This window comes from Rhipicephalus sanguineus, chromosome 1, assembly GCF_013339695.2.
Source record: "Rhipicephalus sanguineus isolate Rsan-2018 chromosome 1, BIME_Rsan_1.4, whole genome shotgun sequence".
Classification (NCBI taxonomy): Eukaryota; Metazoa; Arthropoda; class Arachnida; order Ixodida; family Ixodidae; genus Rhipicephalus; species Rhipicephalus sanguineus.
In genome coordinates, this window is record NC_051176.1 from 190,429,425 (window position 1) to 190,451,084 (window position 21,660).

A 21,660-nucleotide genomic window follows, 5' to 3' on the forward strand; every position below is an offset into this window, starting at 1 on the left:
CATGCCGAGTGCTAAAAGTAAAGGTGTGAAAGCAACGCGACCATTGCGGAAGTTTAGAAAGCTAAAACACCGAGGCTGTCCCACACACAACCCCAGCGATAGCAGCGTTCGCATCGCCTCTCAAGCACAGCTGCGCCTCTGGCGGCGGCCGATGGCTCCATATGAAACTGATGCGGCAGTTTCGTGACCATAAGAAGCATTGAATGACTCTGGTAACACTAAAGGAATGTCAGGTGACAGCGGTATCACGCTCTTGCAAAGCAGGGTAATGGTGAAGGTGAAAGCTCACGCTAGACTCGCACTGTGGCACAGAGGAGTATGAAGTACCATGCCGCCGATAACTGACTGCACTTTCCCAGATTGTGTGGTCTCTGGGTGTCCGCACACATGAAGTGAGAGCAAAACAACACTGTTCAAAGGGGAAAACTCCAGAAATCGCAGTTTAAAGCAACGCATTCAACCGTCCGCTTCCCTTCACCGGAGCAACGTGAGATCACGTGATCCAACCCTGCACGTCACAACGATCGCAGCACTCGCGTCTCCAGTGGTGAGCCTCAAGCTCAATAGTAATGAGTTAACTAATGTGTGAAAGAAGAGCGTTCTCTAGTGGGTATATGCCATCTTGATGGCACATACCCAGTTTTCTCTAAGTTAATTCATTAATTATCCTGACAATTAATATGCCCTTATTTTTACTAAACTTATGCTCCAATATTGTATGTTTCATATACAACTCTTAACTTGAACCATTACTTCCTTTTTATATGACATTTTTTAACAGTGGAGCTGTTGAAGCTCGACGTAAGGCCATGCAGAGTGAACAAAAACTATCATCAACACGATCGGGCTCTATCTTTTAGCGTGTTGCTCGGCCGCGCGCGCTCTCTTCGTCCTCTTCTTGATCTTCTTCATCGCTCCCAGAACACATGCGCCAATTTGTTCAGCATGGGATGCAATAACTCAGATGGACGAGAGAACAAGTACAGAGCGAGAGAGAAAGAAAGAGATAGGGAGAGATAGAAAGAAAGGGATTTAAAGACAGAGAAATAACAGATAGCAAGAGAGAAAGAGAAAGAGAAATAAACAGAGAGAAAGAGCTAGAAAGAAAGAGGACGAGAGAGAAAGAAAGCATACCGTACCACATATAGTAATTGGCCGTGAGATCGACCTATAAGTGGCAGCACCACAGTTGCATTGGTGTGGATCGTCACCCGTGCAATGTGTGGAAGTTTACAGGGCTGCTGTTTCTATATCATCATTCTGCACTCCGTAGCTGTCAAAAACGTTTCAATTTCCATGAGGGAATTGTTCAGTTCCTCAATGCCGCACTTATTGCACAGAGCCAAAGTTAAGCTTTCATTCCTATCCCGGTGACATGCAACATCGCCGAGAGTGGCTTGTCAGGTGTCGGAATGGCAAGGCATTTTCCTATGGTGCGCAGCAAGCACTTCATTCACGGTGAGTTATCGGTTAACGGCTTATTGCTGACAGCCATGCTCACTGGCAACCGGCATTATGCTTTGTACTTTTCCAATGCTTATCTGAAAGACACTGCTTCATTCTGAAGTCAGAACCATCCATTGGCAGGTCTTTGCACTTAGTGAATGACAGAAGACAGGCTGCAAGCTGGCATGCTATTGCGGCAAGCTTAGGTTACACAACGTGGAGATCGGGCGTAAAAGAGATTGCATTCGCGGACTGAACCAAAGGCAGAGAATGAAACTAGGTTTGCTTTGGCAGCTTGGAGATCAGATACAGCAACTGTCCTGGAAAAGCTCACTGAACTAGTGTGTCCATGTACTGGTAGCATAGGTCGGGTCATAAAGCCATAAATGTGTCAATTTGCAGAATACTGCTATAGTGACGAAGGAGCCGAGGTCGCACGCGTGACATTGGCACTCTACGACAATGCCACCTTTTCCGAAAAGCGAACTGAAGAGCAAACAGCGGTAGCGTGCACTTGATGCATATATGGGGGTAGCACACAGCTGACAAGTGGCCGGAACAAAGGCTTATCCGTCGCCAAGGTTTAATTATTTTCAGCTCCGTCACTTGTTTTTGGTTTCATTTTTTTTTTCATGCAACCCGGTAATAACAAATAGAAATTCAATTAATGAAATCTTCATGGCGCTCAAGTACAGTTTAAGTGGGTGCAACTCTAGTACAATTCTCGCGACAAGGCTGACATCAAGTCAGAGGCAGTATAATGAGAACACGTCCATGTTGAATACAAGTGGCCCTACTCCAGAATATTCAAAAGGTTCTGCAAAGGCAATTCATGGATACCCATGCTACGGACACTCCTCCTGATGACCTCATGCATGTAGCTAAAGTGCAGTGCTCTTATGTGCTGTGCTATGAGAACTACATTAAGAGCAGTGCACTGCAGTAAGCCAAGTGGCACCACTTGTCTTTTGAAATATGTGCAATCAATGTACACTCACCTTGGCACTGAAGGAGAAATCTATGTCTGGGGGGTCTAGCACAGCCGGAGGCAACGAAGACTCCAACTGGGTTACAGTGAGCAGAGAGGGTGGTGGAGGACAGGTGTCTTTTGGCAGGACTTGGAAACAGCATGGGTAGTTGAGGCCAAAAGGGCGGTGTAATGGAAAGCACTCTTGCCAGCAGATGTACGCATGAAAGAAGTCTGATGGTATGTACATGTTTGGGTAGCGCTTGCGCAAGTCCACCACACCAAGCTCCCGCCTAGAGAAGAGACCACAACAAAGAACTACTTGGCATGTGAACCAGCTAAACTTACAAGATTAACACAAAATGAATGACTCAATCAATCCAGCTCTGTAGAAAATATGATTATAATCAAAGCAGAATGGTCCATGTCATTTATCATTTGAAAGATCTCCACAAATAGCTGAGCATTACTGCAAAGTCATAGGCACTGCTTGCAAAACTAGTAGAGCCTATAGCACCAGACACTGAATTTTTCATTTCATGCAATGCATTCCATCTAACCATCTAACAGGGAACACTAATTCTAATGATCCAAAATTCACATTAACCATGACCTCATTGCATTCTGAGGTGGGACAGTTGGACCAACTTTTATGAAAAATCTTTGGAACGTAAGGAACACAAAATGCTGAACTTGGAGCAGGTTAACAGAAGAAAAAAAAAAAAAAATGTTTTTCGAGCTGCAAGTTTTAAATTTGGAGATGAACACTGTCAATATGAAGCAGCTCAATGAAGCAAGCAACTAGAGATCCCAATAGTGTGTTTGTAGTGATTGAGTGAGATACACTTATGCGTGCCCATGTGCACATGGTACCACGCTTTAGTAATTTGATTAGTAAGCCTATATTTACTGCAATACATACGACCAATAAAACAACAAACTTCATTTCATGCATGTGTCAAATAATATCGCTATTGCTGTCAATGCTTTGCCTTGTCAAGCGAAACTGCAACACTTCTTTTCTGTTATTTTTTTTTCCCCCAATGCCTTCACACTCTCCAGTGCAGCTATGGTGCATTCTAGAGAAATTTCTGCATGCTGCGCATTGATGGAAAACACATAGCACTGGCTATGCTGGCACACAACAGTGTAGCTGAAGCGCCGCTCATACTTGGCTAAATAAGCAGCTTTGTATGCCTAAGGCAGTCTTCCAATAACCCAAACCACAATTAGTAATCTCAAAATGTATTTTAAACCAGGATGTTTCTGAATACATAAACCTTTGCAAATTTACAAGAACTTTGTTCATGGATGGATGTGGCTTGTGAGGTGCTTCCATGTTGTTGCCATGATGAATGGCCGCCCTGGCCGCTGCACTGAATCCCCTATGAGCATTGCCGACACATGCATTACTAAAACCACTATCAACATAGTCTCAGCAAGGTCCTCCTACAAGTTCATAAATATACAGTAAAACCTCATTAATTCAAAGTCACTGGGACTGTGAAAAGTCTTCGAATTAAGCGGGTTTTCGAATTAACCGAACATACAAAAAACATACTACAATTATTGAAAGTAATCAGAGGTGGTCGTTTGCTGTCCCTGCTAGTTTGCGGCTCCAAGGGTCATGTTTTCCAGCAATCCCCAGTCCCAATTTTGCCGCTAAACCGGCGAAACAGCAAGCCTCTTGGCTGCCAGAGAAAAAAAAAAGAAAAAAAAAGGAAAGGAAAATGTTCTTGTGATCAACTGAAATGTGCGCCTGCGGAAAAGACGTGTTTCACTGCAACACAGTAGTGACATGCAGGCAGCATGTCACCTGCTCCTCGCAGCGTCGGCAGCGAGGAACAGACGAGGTGACAGCTGCTAATTGCTGGAGCAACCGCTAATCGGAGGTTTGCATACATCGCAAATTCCGTCAGACCATTCTTTAATAATTCCTTTGCGCTGACGTTGCGAGAAACATGAGAGATGCTGCCCGCGTGTCACCGCTGTGTTGCAGTGAAGCACATTTTCATATCCACAGGCGCCTATTTCAATTGACCACAAGACCGTTTTTTTTTTTTTTGCTGGCAGCTGCGAGGCTGGGGTGCTTCACCTGTCACTCGTTAGTATCGCTACAGTGCATTGCCTTGTGGCTCCCAGGGGCCGTCATTTCCGCGGGTTAGCGGCGAAATCAGGATAGAGAATTGGCAGATGGCACCCAAAGTTTTCGAATTAACCGGGCTGGTACAGACCACCGTTTCAAATTATCCACTCAAATTTACATGTCAAAATACGGGACTGCAGAAATCCTTCGAACTAAGCAGGATTTTGAAATAACCGAGTTCGAATTAATGGGGTTTTGCTGTATATACATGTTCATGCTACCAGAATGCCATTAAACGTGCCGAGCATTTAATGTAGTTGTAATGCAGTAACTAGCAAATTGAAGTGTAGCTTCGTATCAAATGCACTCCTGGTACTCATTTCAATACAATTGTGGTCCCCTTGAAGCTAGCAAATGAGCTCCAGTGGAGAAAAACAAATTGTATTCAACAAAACCGGTAACGTTATTCTTACAACATAGGCAGTTCAAAGCACTAAACTGAATGTTCAAATACAACTTGTGCGCTGTAAAAGTGTTCTTCTCAGGTGACACACAGCCCATTTAAAGCCTTTCAATTAGCATTCAATGGGTACTCGAGCTGCCATAATCGAATAATACCACAAATACCACAAATACTAGCCCCGACTGGCATGTAGGATCTTGCACATACATTGGAATCTCATGAGATCAATATTGCAATATGGTGCGACATGTAAGTTCCAGAATACAACGCAAAATACTTTACAGTCGATCCCAGACATATTGAATACAAAGTAGATCGCAAAATAGTTTGGTAGACTGATAATTCGAAGTACAAAATATGTGTACAGTCGAGCCCGACTATATCGAACCCGTTTATATCAAATTATCCCGTATATCGAACAATTTCTAAACACGGTAAATTTACATTGAGAATATATAGCAAAAGTTACTGTTACATCGAACGAAAATAGCAACGACAACCGATATATCAAACTCCATGTGCCTCAAAAGTGCCCCAGCAAGTTGGCTTTCCCTCGCGGTGGCGGGGAAAACTGCCAGCGCCACCCTAGAAAAAGTGGTTTAGACCCGGTTGTGCACGGGCGAACACCCCCCTGCAAGAAATGATCCTGGCCCGCTCGCAGCGCTTACAGCCAATCAGAGGCCGTCGTGCTATCTCCGAGGTGCAGAGGCGGTAGAAGTGAGCGCCATTTTTTCTTTCTTTATGCTTGTGTGCCTGCTGCTGCCTGTTTTCCTCGAGTCCTCATTCAGCGTGGTCCGTGCTGGTGGTGTTGCCTGTTGGTGCTCTGTGAACCTTCGTGTCGGCAGGGAGCTTAAGATCGACTTGCTCGGAGCTCTTTCTATGTTGAGTAGATCGTGGGCAGATGTCACGAAGGAGACGATCCAGAACTGCTTTAGGCGTGCCGGCTTCCGCATGCCTGGTGATGACACCCCAAATTCCGATGACAGCACTGAAAACACCGCAGGTGTTTCCGCCGAAGTTTGGAGCGAGCTGGCAGAGTTCCCGGGAGCTATCGACGGATCGACATTCGACGAATTCGTCAGTGCGGACGATGATGTCGCCATCATGGGTGAGCTACAAGATGAGGACTACGTTGCAGACGTCGTGCCGACCACGAGCCAAAGCGACAACAATAAGGAAATTGACGATGGCCCATTGCCTACATCCTCCGAAGTGATTAGTGCACTTGCGTTGGTCCGGCGCTATTGCGTGAATGTGGAAGGTTGCAGCCTCAGCTGCTCCGACTCGCTGGACAACATGGAGGCGTGTTGTGCTGTCGCAGGCAGCGAAGTCGTTGACACAGAAGAAATCCAGGACTATTTTGTTCCAAAGTAGGGCACGCAAGTAAGCCACCATATTAATAAAGTACTTTTCTTATTGTTATGTGCCTTTGTGTCAAAATCCTATAGCGGGCCTATATCGAATTATGCCATATATCGAACTAATAAACGTTTTTTGGCGAGCTCGATATACCCGGGTTCGACTGTATTTAAGGGTTATCTTAAAGCACTACAGGTCTCAAAACGGTTTCCCAAAATTGTTACAAGCGGGAAATTGCTGATTTGCACACAATATACGAAAGAAAAATGGGACAACTTGTTCTTTTCAGAAGGGTAGCAGTTTGGGCTACACTCCAACCTCGATATAACGAACATGGATATAATTATCGGTTATAACGAATTTTCGGATATAACGAAGTTATTTTCGTGGCAGATGCAACTTTGTTATAATGAGGTTTGAGTGTAGTTGGTAGTGCATGATCTTTAGCATAACAGCGCAGAAACATGTCAAAGGACAAGAAGTCCTCTGTTGTTTTTTATCGTGTTTCCACGCTAGTATGCTAAGGTCTTTTCAGTGATGCTAGTGGCCCAGGCCATTTTGGAGCAGTTTTTGGATCAGGCAAAAATACTTTTCAGAGCAGTAAAATGGGCTTTCTGAGCAAGGAAATTCCTTTTTGAAAAAGTAAAAACAGGTTTTCGCAGCAGTAGTCTCTAGAAGCAATTGCAAAACTATTAACTAATGCAAAGCGTAAACGAAGTGTTCACAATGGACAAATGATAAGAAGGAAAAAGTGATAAGGGGAATACTGATGATTGGCCTAGCCACAGGAAGGATGGGTTTCAGGGATGGGGGATGGTGGTGTTCAAACTTCCTTGAAATAAAATCCTGGCTACGCCCCAGGTGGTGTTAAAGCATAATTGATATAGAAATATAGAAAAATGCAGTGCTTTTTTTTTATCTATTGTCAGTACTCCTGGGTCCTTGTGAGATGGTGGGGGAGGGGGTGACACACACACACATAAAGAAATACAACACTAATGATTGAAACACAACTACTAACAAAATGTTTTGGAGCAAATCAGTGAGGACTGGGCCCTCTATAGTCCAGCTTTCACTGTGAACTGGTGGGGAAATGAGTTCATAATCAACACAGAAGGAAACTATTGGCGAAGGCAGGGGATGGGGAAGGGGGGTATGCCCCTCCCTCCCATGAAATAACATGCTGGCTAATCCCACAAACAAAAAAACAAAACCAAGAAGATTGGGAGGAAACCAATGGAAGATGAATGGATAGGGTGCACTAACCCTGTCCACTGTCTTCATTCTCCTCCCTTTGAGTCTTAATGTTTCTTTCATTGCCATTACTCCGGCATTTAATGCCCCACATGACACTCCTTGACGATGCGCCTTCAGAACCAAGTATAATCCCCATGTGTGATCGTGTTGATAGCACCCGCGGTGTCAGACACAGTGGTTGTGGCAAGCACAATGTGTGCGCTTTGTTAAGTTCTTTTGTGCCAACTACTGTTGGCACCAATGGAATCGCATACAGCAATCCACCTTGTAGATGCGTAGCAGCTCTTTGACTAGCCTGTGTAACGCTGTCCGTCCGTCCGCACAAACGCGAGGCAACGCGCTTCCCTCGGTGCAGGTGTTGGAGCGGTGCCAAGTAGGTCACGCCGCAGCTGGGCGTTGACGTCACACACCCATCGCACGCTTCCCTCACAGGTGCGCGTGTACGTCACTCTCTCCCTCACCCGCCGGAGCGCCGCAGCTGCCGGCTCCAACACCCGCTCGCCTCCCGTGTCCGCGTTTCAAACAAACGTTTACACGAGTAAACACTACACCGAGTTTCGCTTCAAACGAATCTTCCAGCGCTCACCGCAGCACTCGCATTAGCGCCGTTCAACCCGTGACGCCACCCATGCGCAATGCTGCTGCTTTGCATCACATCATCGTTCCCTTCGGGGAGATGGTCCAGTTTTTCATTTTCCTGTGCTGCCCTCTGCCGTTTAGGAGTTTGGTAGGGGCTGGGGCAACCGGTATTGCCAGAAGCAAAGCCTCAAAGATGATGAGAGGTTTCGTGACTTTTCCGCTAGGGGAGAGCGCATGGGCGGGGGTGTCGTGAAAAACGCGGATTATGTTTCTTTGGAAGACACTCTTTTGACCTCCAAGGTTTTATCATTTGACAAGATTGTGGCTGAATGAGCTGATGCATGTACCACAGACAGCAAAGTTTTAGGAGGAAGTGTCAAGAAGGGGTCATAATCTCAGACAATCACTCAACGAGATAAAAACCTCATTCATTCGAACTTTGTTATTTCGAAATCCCGCTTAATTCGAAGGGTTTCTGCGGTCCCGTATTTTGCAATGTAAATCTGAGTGGATATTTTGAAGTGGCGGTCATTCGAAAACTTTGGGTGCCATGTGCCAATTCCCGATCCCGATATCGCCGCAACTCCGCGGAAGCGACGGCTATTAGGAGCCACGGGGCGATGCAGTGTAGCGATATTAATGAGTGACAGTTCAAGCAACCCAGCCTCGCTGGTGCTAGCGCAAAATAAAGTAATAAAGAAAAAAAAGAAAGCATGCTGAATCACATGGTGTATATAAATAGCCCGCCGTTAGCAAGCTGAGAGACGGTGCTGTCGTGGCCTAACGTCTAATGCGGCGGGCTGCAAAGCGAGAGGTCGCCCGTTCGATTCCGCGCGTCGGAAAGAATTTCTTAATTATTTTTCTTTGTTGCCTTTCTATATATATACATACTTATACATATACGGTGAATGACGGCGACGGGGACGGACATTTTCCAGCCGAGACTGTCCATATAATTGGTATCGCAATAAAAAGAAAACGTAGCCTCGTAGTCAGCTACAACGTGCGCCTGCGGAAAATAAGACGTGCTTCACTGCAACACAGCGGTGACACGCGGGCAGCATGTCGCATGCTTCTCACAACATCAGCGCGTCATGATTTACCCATTCTTTTTGGGAAAAGAAAAGATAAAGGACGACCTGACGGAATTCATGATGTATGCGAACCTCCTGATTGACGGTTGCTATGGCAATTTGTGCACTTGCACTGCTGGCGGAGTACTTGCCTGTAACGACCTACTTTGAAAACTCAGTTCGAAAACTTCGATGATCATGTTTTCCAGCCAGAACACATTACGGATTCCGTCACACTGGCCATTATCATATTCTTTATTTTACCAGAAAGAATGGGCAAATGGTCGCATCATGATGCACCTGACGCTGTGAGGAGCAGGTGACATGCTGCCCGCGTGTCACCACTGTGCTGCAGTGAAGCACGCCTTTTTTTTTTCCCGCAGGCACGCATTTTAGCTGACCACAAGACTTCTTTTTTCTTTTCTTTCTTTTTTTTTTGTGCTGACAGCAGCGAGGCCCGCCGTTTTCCTGGGTTTGCGGCAAAGATGGGACTGGGTATTGCTGGAAAACAACCCTTGGAGCTGCAAAGTAGAAGGCCAAACGACCACCTCTGATTACTTTCAGTAAATCAAAGTTCCTTGCATCCCGCTTTTTGTATGTTTCGTTAATTCGAAAACCCACTTAATTCGAAAGTTTTTCACAGTCCCAGTGACTTTGAGTTAACGAGGTCTTACTGTACTTTTATTTTAGCGAGGCATTTGGCCATCTACAGGCCACGGCTGTCTGGTACTGTGCCGACCATGCTAAGACAGCGGGCCAAGAATATATTTGCTCAGAGAAAACAACGCATTCGGTGATAACCTCACCAAAGTGACCTCCTGAAAATACCGCCTCAGGTGTCATAGCCAACATCCTCACAGTAACTTTCAGGTCCCCCCTCAAGGAGGAAGGGAAGGGGAGGGGGTGCAGACATTGTGCCAGAACAGTGGGTGGTTTCCTTTTATGTCCACTACGGAGAGAACCCCTCCACACATTATCAATACTCCTTAAAAGGCTAAATAAAAAAGGAAAAAAATATAGCCCACTCAACTGCTCTAAGCAGACTCCAGGAATGTCCACCACATAGCGAGGCATCATCCGTGGTTTGCGCCGTGGCGGAGAGCCACCCCCGCCTCGTCGAGGAGGTGACAAGGGATGCTTGCGAACCAGTGATGAAGTGCTGCTGCCATCATGATCTTGACCCGGCCCTCGATAATCACGATCAGGTGACTGTGCCGGGCCTCGCAGATCTCGATCCCTTTCCCTATCACGATCTCGATCTCTTGATCTATGATCTCGAATAGGTGACCTAATGAGAAAACCAAGTCAGATCACAGTAAATGCCAAATGTAGTGAAATAGTGCTAAAACTGCTTTCTTTGCAGAAAAATGACTGTGCAGTAAATAAGAACTCTACTATTGAATTAAGTTATCAACATGTGCAGTGTGTCCCAGCTATCAAACAGCAAGTCCTAGAAAAAAAGTGAAGCCTTCTACACGAAGCCAATAGACCTTTTTCAAGCAATCCCAGAGCGACCCGCAGGCGCGCGGAGCACTATGGGAAAAATGTGTACGCCGAGCGAGCCGACTGTTCGCTCGCCTGCTGCTCGTTGGCGCCGTGATATCGGTGGGACCACGAAACGAAAAGAACACGTCGCCGCTTGACTATTCTTACACCGTAAATGCTGCACACATCCGGACGCATCTGCATGTACCTCTACGCATGAAATGCGGAAGGATTAACACAGTGCAGTGTCGGTATTACCGAGTGGATATGCATCAGATGTAGTAGTTAAGCAGCATGCGTATTATTGCGTGCCGATATCATCAAGTAGTATTAAATATGAGCTGGAACACCGAATTCCTTCTAAAAAAAAGGGCGTGCAAACACGGACACAAGAATGAAGTCAAGGCACCAGAGACGGTGACTAATTCAACTGCAAAGGCGCACAACGGCGAAAAAAAAAACTAAATCTTATCTGCGCATGCCCGTGCAATAGGCGAACCTATCAATACGGCACGCGTAGGGGTCTACATGACAGATAACTGCTAGGGCATTTGATTTCTTCTTATGCAAGTTAATCGACGATTAACTCACGCATGTGCTATCACTGCTATCGATATACCATGCCTCAATCATTGAACGCGTTTCTTCATTCCTGTGCCGGTACGAAACTGCGCATTTCGTCGAACTTCGATGTGCACTTACATTCTCGGCAATGTAAAGAAAGATTAAGAGGTGAGCTTCCGGTTAGCAATCTCTTATGTTGCAATAATCTCTAACACAGCGTCTGTCCTATGTGGAAGCGGCTGCAGCTAAAAGGAACCTTATACACCACACCTGTACGGCAATCAGTGAATTTGTTGGTGTGTTTTACAAAAACAAATGTGGGTCCACATCTTGTCTATTGCTCGCTCATTCTTTCTTTGCACAACGGCACAAATCTTACCTAGCCTGTGAGAGAGGCAATGAATGTAAAGAATACTCATACGACACGTTTTTTCCTATCGAATTTCTACTACCACGCTCGAACTTCACAAAACCGACTTTTTGAAACGTTCAATGGCAGTGGCCACTGCAACACGAAGATAACCTACATCTAAAAGATGTAGATATCGGCCATCTAACCGAACTAATGCTTATTCAACGATTACTTGTAATGTACTGATATCAGCGAGACACATCGTATTGCCAGAGCCAGTTTTTCACTTGAACATTTATGAACACTCTCGCGCTTGCCGACTGCACTTAGTCGCTATGGCCTTAAAAAGATGATTTCGTATTGGTCCCGAGCACGACTATACATATCCATAGTGGTGGTCACATGTGAGGCAACACGCGACAACGCGGCCAGCGTGTGATAAATATAACATCTGCCGTAAAAGGAATGGTGATAAAAGCGTATTTTTTGTTACCTGCGGTACGAGCGACGCGCATGCTGTCTAATCAATTTATCTTACTTTGCTAAGCGCATACTGTCTCGCGCAATCTTTAATTATTAGAGCCTGACCTTGTGCTCGTCAACAGTGTCGGTAGGCGTTGATTTCGAATGGATCCACGATTCACGAATTGTAATGACCGCTCGCGGAATTCGTCTAGGAATCCAAGTTGTATCTTTTTGTTTAATTTATGCCGTAGGGCATGCTGGGGCCAAAATAATAATAATCATCATAATAATGACGCTTTGGAACCGCTCAGGTGGTCCGACAGTGGCACGCAGGAACACTAGACAGATGGAAATCGTAGAGAGGCCGTCGTAGTTAAGCACAGAATAAGTTCACGACTGATTTACGCAGTAATATGTTACACCTTGTCGTATTCACTTGATCTGACAAGTGTGCTGGCACGGCGTAAGCGGAAAGCTAAAGCGTGAGGCCCGCGCGCTCGGTGTGGCGACTGCTGCGGCGTACACTTTTCCCATGAGCGCTTGCGCGCCCATTGGTGGCGCTCGTGTGCTTGAAAAAGGTCTATTGTATGTTATCAGCAGAAACTGATAAATTGTCCCGTAAAGTACTGTTCTCAATTTATTGGTTTGCGATAATTCATTTCCACCAACATCTTGAGACACATCCTGGTTGGTTGTCAGTTACTTTAAGGTTAGAAGTTCACTGATCTTACTAATAACAGTATGAGAAAGCTCAGTCAAAAATAATTAGTACTACAAACCAGTACACATATGCTTTACTAACACTGTCATGCTAGACTAATAATAGCAGTAGTACTAATAGTAGAGCGGACTAGTAGAATCTTCCTATAAACGTTATCACACTAAAAAACTCGCATAGAATGCGACATCATTCAGCTAGCCTTGGCAAGCGAACCTCCTCTGGTGGTGCCCCACCCTCTCTACGGGTCCCATTTGCGCGGATGCTCTGGGGGTTCAATACACTCTATCCTGAAGCGCCTTGGCCCAGGCAATGATTAGGCCCTCATGGTTGCTGAACCACCATATAAAAGATTGTTTGGTTCACCAAAGCTAGCAAAGCAGACGTATACTGCCGCAAACAAAGCGCCATGGCTACAAGCTACCACTTTCTTGTCTCATGAAGACGGCCTACATGACACGCAGAAATTAAGAACCAATGGCCGTCTCTTTGACATGAATAAAAAACCTTTTTCATGAGTTCGTTGTTGATGCTTTCGACATCTTGTTACCTAGCATAACACAGCCACAAAGAAATGAAAATCTTGCCCATGGGAATGGTTCACGAAGACGCACAGCAGTGAGCTGGCCAGGCTGTGCCCATTTTATCACACTGAAAATGCGATTGCAGGCAGCATATTTCATCGAATGCTAATAGCACTCGTCTTGGCACAGTTTTGAAAAATTTATTGCCTATTTCTTCAGGATCCTGCACGAAGTCCTGTTTGGTACAGTTGGCGGAAGAGTGGAACCTCGAACATAATTTTTGTTACCTATTTCTCTCTTGCAACCGATCAGGCAGCCTGTCTTGAAGACGATCACGGTCCATCATTCTATCTCGGTCACGATCTTGTAAGCGATCCCTGTCTGGCACTCGATCACGATCTTGCATTCTGTCTTGGTTTCGATCTGAGCTCCGGTCAGATGGACGGTCCTGGTTACGATCATAGGGCCTTCGATCTTTGTCAAAATCCCGACTGCTGTTGCGGTCCCGGTAGCGGTCTCGTCGGTCATCATGGCGCATGTCACGGTCTCGCCTACTGGGTGAACTACGTCTGGTTGCATTTCTTGTGTTGCTGCTCGCTGCAACATTCAGAGAAAAAGCAGAGAATGAAAGCAATGTAAGCTCATAAGTGTTCATTAAAAAAATCCTGCAGCATAGTAAGATAGTTGTGGCACCTTATAAACTTTGTGTGCCTATATACATTTTGCAGCAAACCTGGAATGACCTTGTGATGGTGCAATGGTATGTTCAGGATTTAAGCAAACCTGGTGACAAGATTGCACATGTGCAACAGCCTGGAACCCTTACATCATCCAGATAGGTACACAGGATAGATCTTTTTTTAACCATTTGGAGATACAGAATATAAGCAAAATACATCAACGGAATTTCAGCTATGAGGACATGCCTGCAATTAAAGTACAACAAAACAGCCATTAGCTGCAAACCAGGACTGCTGATTTCTCTGCAGGAAAAGATGTTTAATATACTTTTATGGCACATACTTGACCAGATAGAGTACAAACAAGGCTGCTATAGTCACCACTCATGGACAACGTTCTCACACTGCAGAAGCCTGTTCATACATGCAGAGGAAGAAGATTGTAGAACAAAAGCCGATGTATACTCACAGTACTCTGCCCTGTGCCTGCTCTCTGTCCTCTCAATTAACTGACTGTAAGAAAGCTTTTCCCCATCAGAGCGACTGCTCTTGTTCTCTGCAATAAAAAAAATGTCACAAACAAAATGTACTCAAATCCTACCTACATAAGCTACAACGATAAACACAGAAACTGAGAATATCAGAACTGTGGTTATGTAGAATTCCTTGCAAATTTCCTTCCCATCAAAACTTCATAGAACTATCATCATAGGATGCCATTTCTCCTTATACAGTTATGCTACCAAGGACTTCTGATTTGGAGCAATTTTTGGAACAGCAAAATTTTCATATTGGAGCACTTTGTAGCAGCAAAAATTTCCATCTTGGAGCACTTTGGAGCAGGTAATTTTGCATCTGGGAGCACCCTGGAGTAGATAGTTTCCAATTCTGGAGTACATCAATGAAGCAAGTTACATGCACGTTCAAACACCTGAACAATTATTATGAGGCTCTTATGAAAACCTAGATAAATATATTGATTTGCTGCAAATCTCAGGGAGAAAACGCTTTCCAGAGCTCTCATTATTTGACTCAATAATGCAAAAATAAGGGCATCATACAGTCGGATGTTGTGGAATAACCTCTTCAGCGATTTTTTTCAAAACAAGCAAATAAACAGAATACTGTATCTATAAAATTGTGTTTTATGAAATAACACTCTAAATACAACTATTCATTCTAAAAAGACAGAGTGTGCAAATACAGACACAAGAAAGAAGTCACAACACCACAAATGCCAACTAACAACTATAAAGAGACACACAACGGCGGAAAGGAAAAAAGGCACAAAAACTTATCAGCGCATGACCATGCAATAGGCGAACCCATCAATCTGGCACACGTGGGGGTCTATGTGAAAGAGAACTGTTAAGGCATTTGATTTCATCTTTATGCAAGTTAATCAACGGTTGGCTCACGCATGCAAAACCACTATTCTTGATATGACATGCCTCACATATCAGGCACGTTTCTTCATTCCTATGCTGGTACAAAACTGCGCATTCATCGAATTTCGGCATGCACTTACACTCTCGACAATGTAAAGATAGATTAGAAGGTGAGCCTCCGGTTAGCGACCTCTTATGTTCCAATAATCTCTGGTTAATGCAGCGGCCCGTCTGTCCTAAGTTTGCCCAATAAAACGTTTCATTTTTACTGGCTGCGTTTTGCATTCTTCACTTTCACAACCACGTGACAATAGAAGTGCATTCATCATGAAAGAGGGTAAGGCATTAAGACACGGACACAGGAGAAGAGAACCACACAATACAAGTGCACATAAGACCAGAGAAAATGAAACGCTAGTAAGCAAACTACATGATAATGCACAATACAAATTTAAGTGTAGTTTTTCCTCGACACACTGCTCACAACAAACGATGTCTCAGGCTTACCTGAGGAAGTCAAGGAGTTGATGTACTGCGTCTGTGCTGCCATGGCTGCACTAGTGCTGGTCTGGTTACTTGGTGTAATCTGACTGTTTAAGCGAACACCAACAGAAGCATTCATCTGCAGCACATAGAAATGGGGGGGAAGGGTGAGAAGGTCAGAGTGTCACCACAAGGGCAAAGCAATGAATGCGATAGCAACAAATTGGAATGTTATTGAAATAAGGCTAACAGGCCACGCCTTAGCACGCAATTAGGTGTAACTCGGCCAAACGCTGGTATAAGAAAATACGGCCACTGCAGCAAGTGAAGTGACCTTCGTGCTGCCTGTGGCTTTAACACAAACTCTGCGATGAGAGCACAACATGTACAAAGGTATGAGCCATCAGCTAATCCCTGTTAAACTACGGTCAAAGCGACCACGTACGGCCAGTCAAAGTACACAGTTCCTGCCGAAGCCACGCAGCTCAGCACACACAACCCCACCCCTCCGGGACTCCTCCCTGGGCCTTTCGCACAACAAAGACGGACAGCGTGTTTCTTCCCTGCTTGAGCCCAAATCGTTGGCAAGCCCTCGAACGATTTCACTCGCACATACAACATACAATGTGAGCGGTGATGTTATTGATTTGTACTTTACATACAACCCCATGGCGGCACAGACGGCAACAGCAAGAACGCGCTGGAAGTGTCCATATTATTGCTATCTCAATAATTTAAAAGTACAGCCAGCAATCCAACAAATCAAATATACTTAACAAGCTGTCTGCCTATGAGTTCCAGCTAATACAGTGTAAGCACAATTTCTTAAATGTGTACACACGAACCCCAATCCAATGAGCCCACGTATATTTAATATCCAATATAACGAAGCTACTTTTGTGTCAGACATGACTTTATTATAATGAGGTTTGACAGTATTTGCATTGCTTGCGGAGATACATCTGCTGCCTTATTCACTCAAACCTAGCAAATGAATTTTCAAGAAGGTAAAGTACAAAATTAGGGGGTCAGCTTAAATTAGAGTAAGTGGCTTGGCCCTAATCGCCTGATACTTTAGAGAATGTCACGGCCACATATTTGCAGCAGACCAATACTTGAGTGCAGCTCGGATAAATGCGAATGCAACTCGGCAAATGCAACTCGGAAAATCGGATAAATGTGGTTGTGTTTGCAAGAATCGTGATGTGACCTCATGATAGTCACCTTGCGTGGCATTTGCACATGAGGCACGATGGCAACCGCCAAGCGATGCCACTACACTGCAGTTTCACGTCCTCAGAAAATGTAGAAACCTGTGAGCCAAGCACGAGGTTGGCATAAACGAAAAGATTGTGCACCAATAGAAGAAAGAACAGCACAAACTGCTTAACAGTGCTGTTCAGCCGCCAAGCACCAATACATTAGAGAAAGAATGTACTTGAAATGCGAGGGATGTGGCTATGAACTGCAAAACAAAGCCTGCAACACTTGTCTGCACGACAAGCAAGCAATACAACAAGGACAAGCACAAGCAGGTGTGTGACTATAGTGCACTGACAGCATAGTGCCTGGCTAGCAGACAAACTGGAAGTCAAAGCTCTCATTCGACCAATCGACATCTGACCCTTCTCGTGTCACGAGGTCAACCTAGTGAACATCACGATGAGTGATGGGGCTAGGGCGTCCAATCCAGTGAAAAATTGTTGTGTTCCACAACAGCTTTTCTAGCTCACTGGACTCGCAAGGGGACAGGTTTCAAGTAGACACTTTTGGTCAAACCAAGTTGCTTTTAGACCAAAAGTGACCATCTGCAAACAGTCCCTTTGCAACTTGAACGTGCTAGAACATTTTATTTGCGATTAACATGGTCATGCAACCTCTGAGAGTCGCTCGCGTGAATGAGGCCTAACAATCACATGACAAATACATTTGAGTCTGTGCGGCATTAGTGTACACATTATTATATTATACTGAGGCTTTAATCTCTAAACACACAATCTGCATAAAGAAATGAAGTAGAAAACAAAAAATAAAAGATGCTAGCTTTTGAGCATTTTAAATATTACCTGGTTGGCCAAAAGCTGTATACGATAGGCATTCCACTTGAATGGCATGTTGGGATTATATGAGGCTTCAACCAGCACTCTCTCACCAACCTTTGGCATGGTTCCCTTGATTACACTGTAGAAATAAAATATTATGCAAATCAGACAGTGTTACATTTATTGACAACGGTTTAGAGTATGCTGTAACATAAATGTCAGCACACATATTACCTTAATAAAAACCAATAAAAACCAACAGACACTGAAGCCAACTGTATTGTAGTAGCTATGACATAAATGTGAAGAAATTAAAGTGGACAAAAAGGCAACTTTCCGCCAGCAGGGACGGAACCTACAACCTTCAGATAACGTGTACGATGCTCTACCAATTAAGCTACAGTGGCAGTCGTCCTTCCGTCCACTTTATTTCTACGCATGTAAACCTGGGAGTGTTAGCCAGCCCCTGGGAGTGTTAGCCAGACGCCTTGGCAGACATTACTTGGTGTTTAGCTAATTGAAACTGCTTCCAAATGTGCAATCTGAATTGGGCAACCATCCATCAGTCAAACTGATGCAGGACAAAGCCGGTGCGCAACGGGTACTCACAGAGCTCAACCAGGCTTTAGCACGACAATTGTGCATCTCTTCTTCTGCTGCATCATGCATATAGCGTCATTATAGTACTTTATAGGCGTGTAGGTGCAGCAATGACCACGGAGTGCCGCCACCCCACTCATCTGTACAAGTGGCAGCTAACACATTCCAAGAAAAAAAAAAAGAAAATGCTCGAGACCATGCCATGCCTTATCACCAAGGTGTGCACTGACATGCTTCCTAAAATACAGTCATCTGTTCAAAACTATGTGAAATACCTTAACATTGAATGTTGGAAAAACCGTGTCCGATTGCAACTACGACACTTTGCTGACTTTTTCGTATTTCTGTTTATTACAGTCGAACCACTTATGACAATATCCCAGTGCCATGAAAATTCCATTGTTATAATTTATTGTTATAACTGGGTTGCATGAAAAAGCAAAATAGGGAAATGGCAGAGCTGTTGTGCAAGTACTATAATGATGACAAGGAGGCCACCCTTTTCTCAGGTGCTTTCTCAAGGTGGCAATTTAGAAATAAACAAAAAGTACTTGATTTTACTCGCACAAATACAGTACAAAATAACCTTTAAATTGATAAGCCACAATGCACGAGCCATACAAAAGAAAGAAAATAAGGAAAAGCAGGGAGGTTAACTAGATAAAGTCTGTCTGGCTAATCTGTGGGGGCACACTCACAGCGACCCACGTGGTGGATAAAACAAGCCAGTACTCACCACGTCTGAAAGAACACATCTTCATCAACAAAGCCAAAGTTATCGTGCAGCTTTGTCACAGTGCCTGTGAAGACGCGCTGTTTTGTAGATGGTGAGGTGACACCAGTAGTTGCAGCAGCTGCACCAAGAAGCCGAGCAGCTGCCGCTTGTGTTGTGCCATAGCCAAGACTTGCACCCCCTGATGCCGCCAATGATGCGGCCGAGAGACCCAGACCAGCCTGCACAGTAAAAAAAATTCTAGAAACTTTAGGCTTTTTCGCATTATAAGAAAACCCTGCACATCAGGAAATCATGCAAAGGGCACCGAAAGATAAACTGCTATCAATATGCAGAAAAAAATTGATTCAAGACAAATTTGTCACAAAGCAACAAATTTAAGAGCACTAATAAAAACAATCCCATACAGACAAAATCTTCATGTACCTCATACAAGGTGCAAACTTTTAGGTTTGGACACTAGATAAACAGAAAATATCCTGCATATGGAAGAAGGCATAAGAAATGCTTCCTTAAACATCATAAGCTTGTGTGTTTCACTGCACATCTCTGCTGTTGGCTAAACGTATGTGCACATCAAGGTGCCTCCATAATGGTGTAATGTGTGTGAAACAGCTGGTGCTGAAGCTGTGTTTTGCATGCAATGGCATGCAGCAGGATGGGAGATACTGTCTATGATACTTGTATCCTGGTGGCAGTTGCTCTTTTAATGGAACCTTAAACTACTTCTAAATGATAAATGTAAGCATACCAGCATCTCCAGATTTAAAAGTCTGTCGGTGCTGGCTAAATATTAATATTTATTATTAAACATACTGCACATACAATAATCACTGCAAATTGCAAGAAACAAATAATTATGCAGGTGGATGGTCATTGAACACTAAGATGAGCTACATATATTTAAAATACCAAAACTTGTGGCAGAAATTATACAAAAGCAATAAAGCTGAGTATCAGATTATAAAAGTAGCCACAATCACACTATCGCCAAAGCATCAATTTATAATCGGTACGAGATCAAAGCAATACATTATTTTTATATAAGCTGATAAAATGGTAGATGTAATCAGTCACACACAAAGCCGTCACAGCAGAGGTTAGTATTCTGTATGATATCGAACTAATCTCACACACATTTCACCAAGATAGTCTGCTTGTCAGGTGTATATATATAGAGAGAGCTAAACGAGACATATATAGTGCCAGTACTTGCGGCCTTGTCAATATGCTAGTATGCACCTAGTATGCAGCTAGTAAGCAAGCTGCATACTAGGCATACTATGATGATAGTATATACAGCTTGTTTTTGGTTTCGTTTGGGCTCGCTTGATGGTCACATGGTTTAAGTTCATTGTTTTTAGTTTTGCAACGCCACTTCAGAGCAGGTTCGGAGCAGTTACTAACAAATATTACTTTGGAACAAATATCACTTTGGAGCAATTGGAGCAGCACTTCCGTCATTGTATAATAACTCTCAAACCATAGTACAATGGTTTAGGTTTTTTTGCAGTCCCAGCTAGCATTTATACGTTTCTATAGGCTAAACCTATTTCAGTCCAGAAATTGGCCCTAATTTCAACTTGACTAGTCAGCTATCGTGTGCATGACCCCAATTATGACGCCAATGTGTGCAGTGTTCGTCTTAACAATGCTAGAAGGCTGTAAATGCGTTTGATACACATTATCTCCAGCAGAAAATGATGACTTTTCAGACTGAATTTGGCAAAGGAAGTGAAAATGACAACTCACAATAAATGATTCACAATAAAGTGACAACAGTCTTCTAGGGGAAAGAAATTATTTATACCCTTATGTATTACAAAAGTCCTTAGATTCATATGGAAATGTGAAGTATTGATTAACCAATACAATACCACATAGCGGCACAAGTTTGTTCTAATCTTGTGCCAGAGTGATCCTCCCTCTCTTGCTCCACAAAGGTCACGCCACACCAATAACAGCAACAATCACCACAGCGATAACCAGTTAGCTAATATACCCTGCTTTCAGCAAGAAAAGAAGAAAAATAATGAAAAGTAAAGGAAATGAGAAAGAAGGTGGAAAACATGGAAGGAAACAATGAGACAGGAAAGAACGACACTCACAATTCTGGTATGTATTATGAGGCAAGTGCTGGCATATGAAAACAGATTTGCACTTTGATACTAGTATATCAGAGAGGAAAACATTCTGAAAATCAATGTGCATTCTAATTCTGAAAAATGCATGAAGCATTGGTATCTGTTGCTTTGCAGAACCTCCAAAATATCACAAATACAGATATAATTAATATACATTAATATAAGGAGATGTATTGCTAATATAACAAGATTATTTCTGCATGTAGATTTAGATGTCAAAGAATTCCCATCAAAATAATCCCTTATAGCCAG

The 21,660-nt window shown here is 43.8% G+C and overlaps 1 protein-coding gene across 3 annotated transcripts in view; it reads right to left on the reverse strand.

Moving 5' to 3' along the window:
- The window catches only part of LOC119404246 (cell division cycle and apoptosis regulator protein 1), a 221,614-nt gene that overhangs the window by 126,262 nt on the left and 73,692 nt on the right, over positions 1-21,660 (reverse strand). For all 3 annotated transcript variants that reach the window (XM_049418286.1, XM_037670826.2, XM_049418290.1), the window contains 7 exons: positions 19,268-19,485; positions 17,956-18,070; positions 15,914-16,028; positions 14,488-14,574; positions 13,626-13,935; positions 10,261-10,518; positions 2,445-2,706 (listed from right to left, as the gene is read on the reverse strand). In XM_049418286.1, coding sequence (XP_049274243.1) covers positions 2,445-2,706; positions 10,261-10,518; positions 13,626-13,935; positions 14,488-14,574; positions 15,914-16,028; positions 17,956-18,070; positions 19,268-19,485 — 1,365 coding nt within the window. The remainder of the gene's footprint in view (positions 1-2,444; positions 2,707-10,260; positions 10,519-13,625; positions 13,936-14,487; positions 14,575-15,913; positions 16,029-17,955; positions 18,071-19,267; positions 19,486-21,660) is intronic.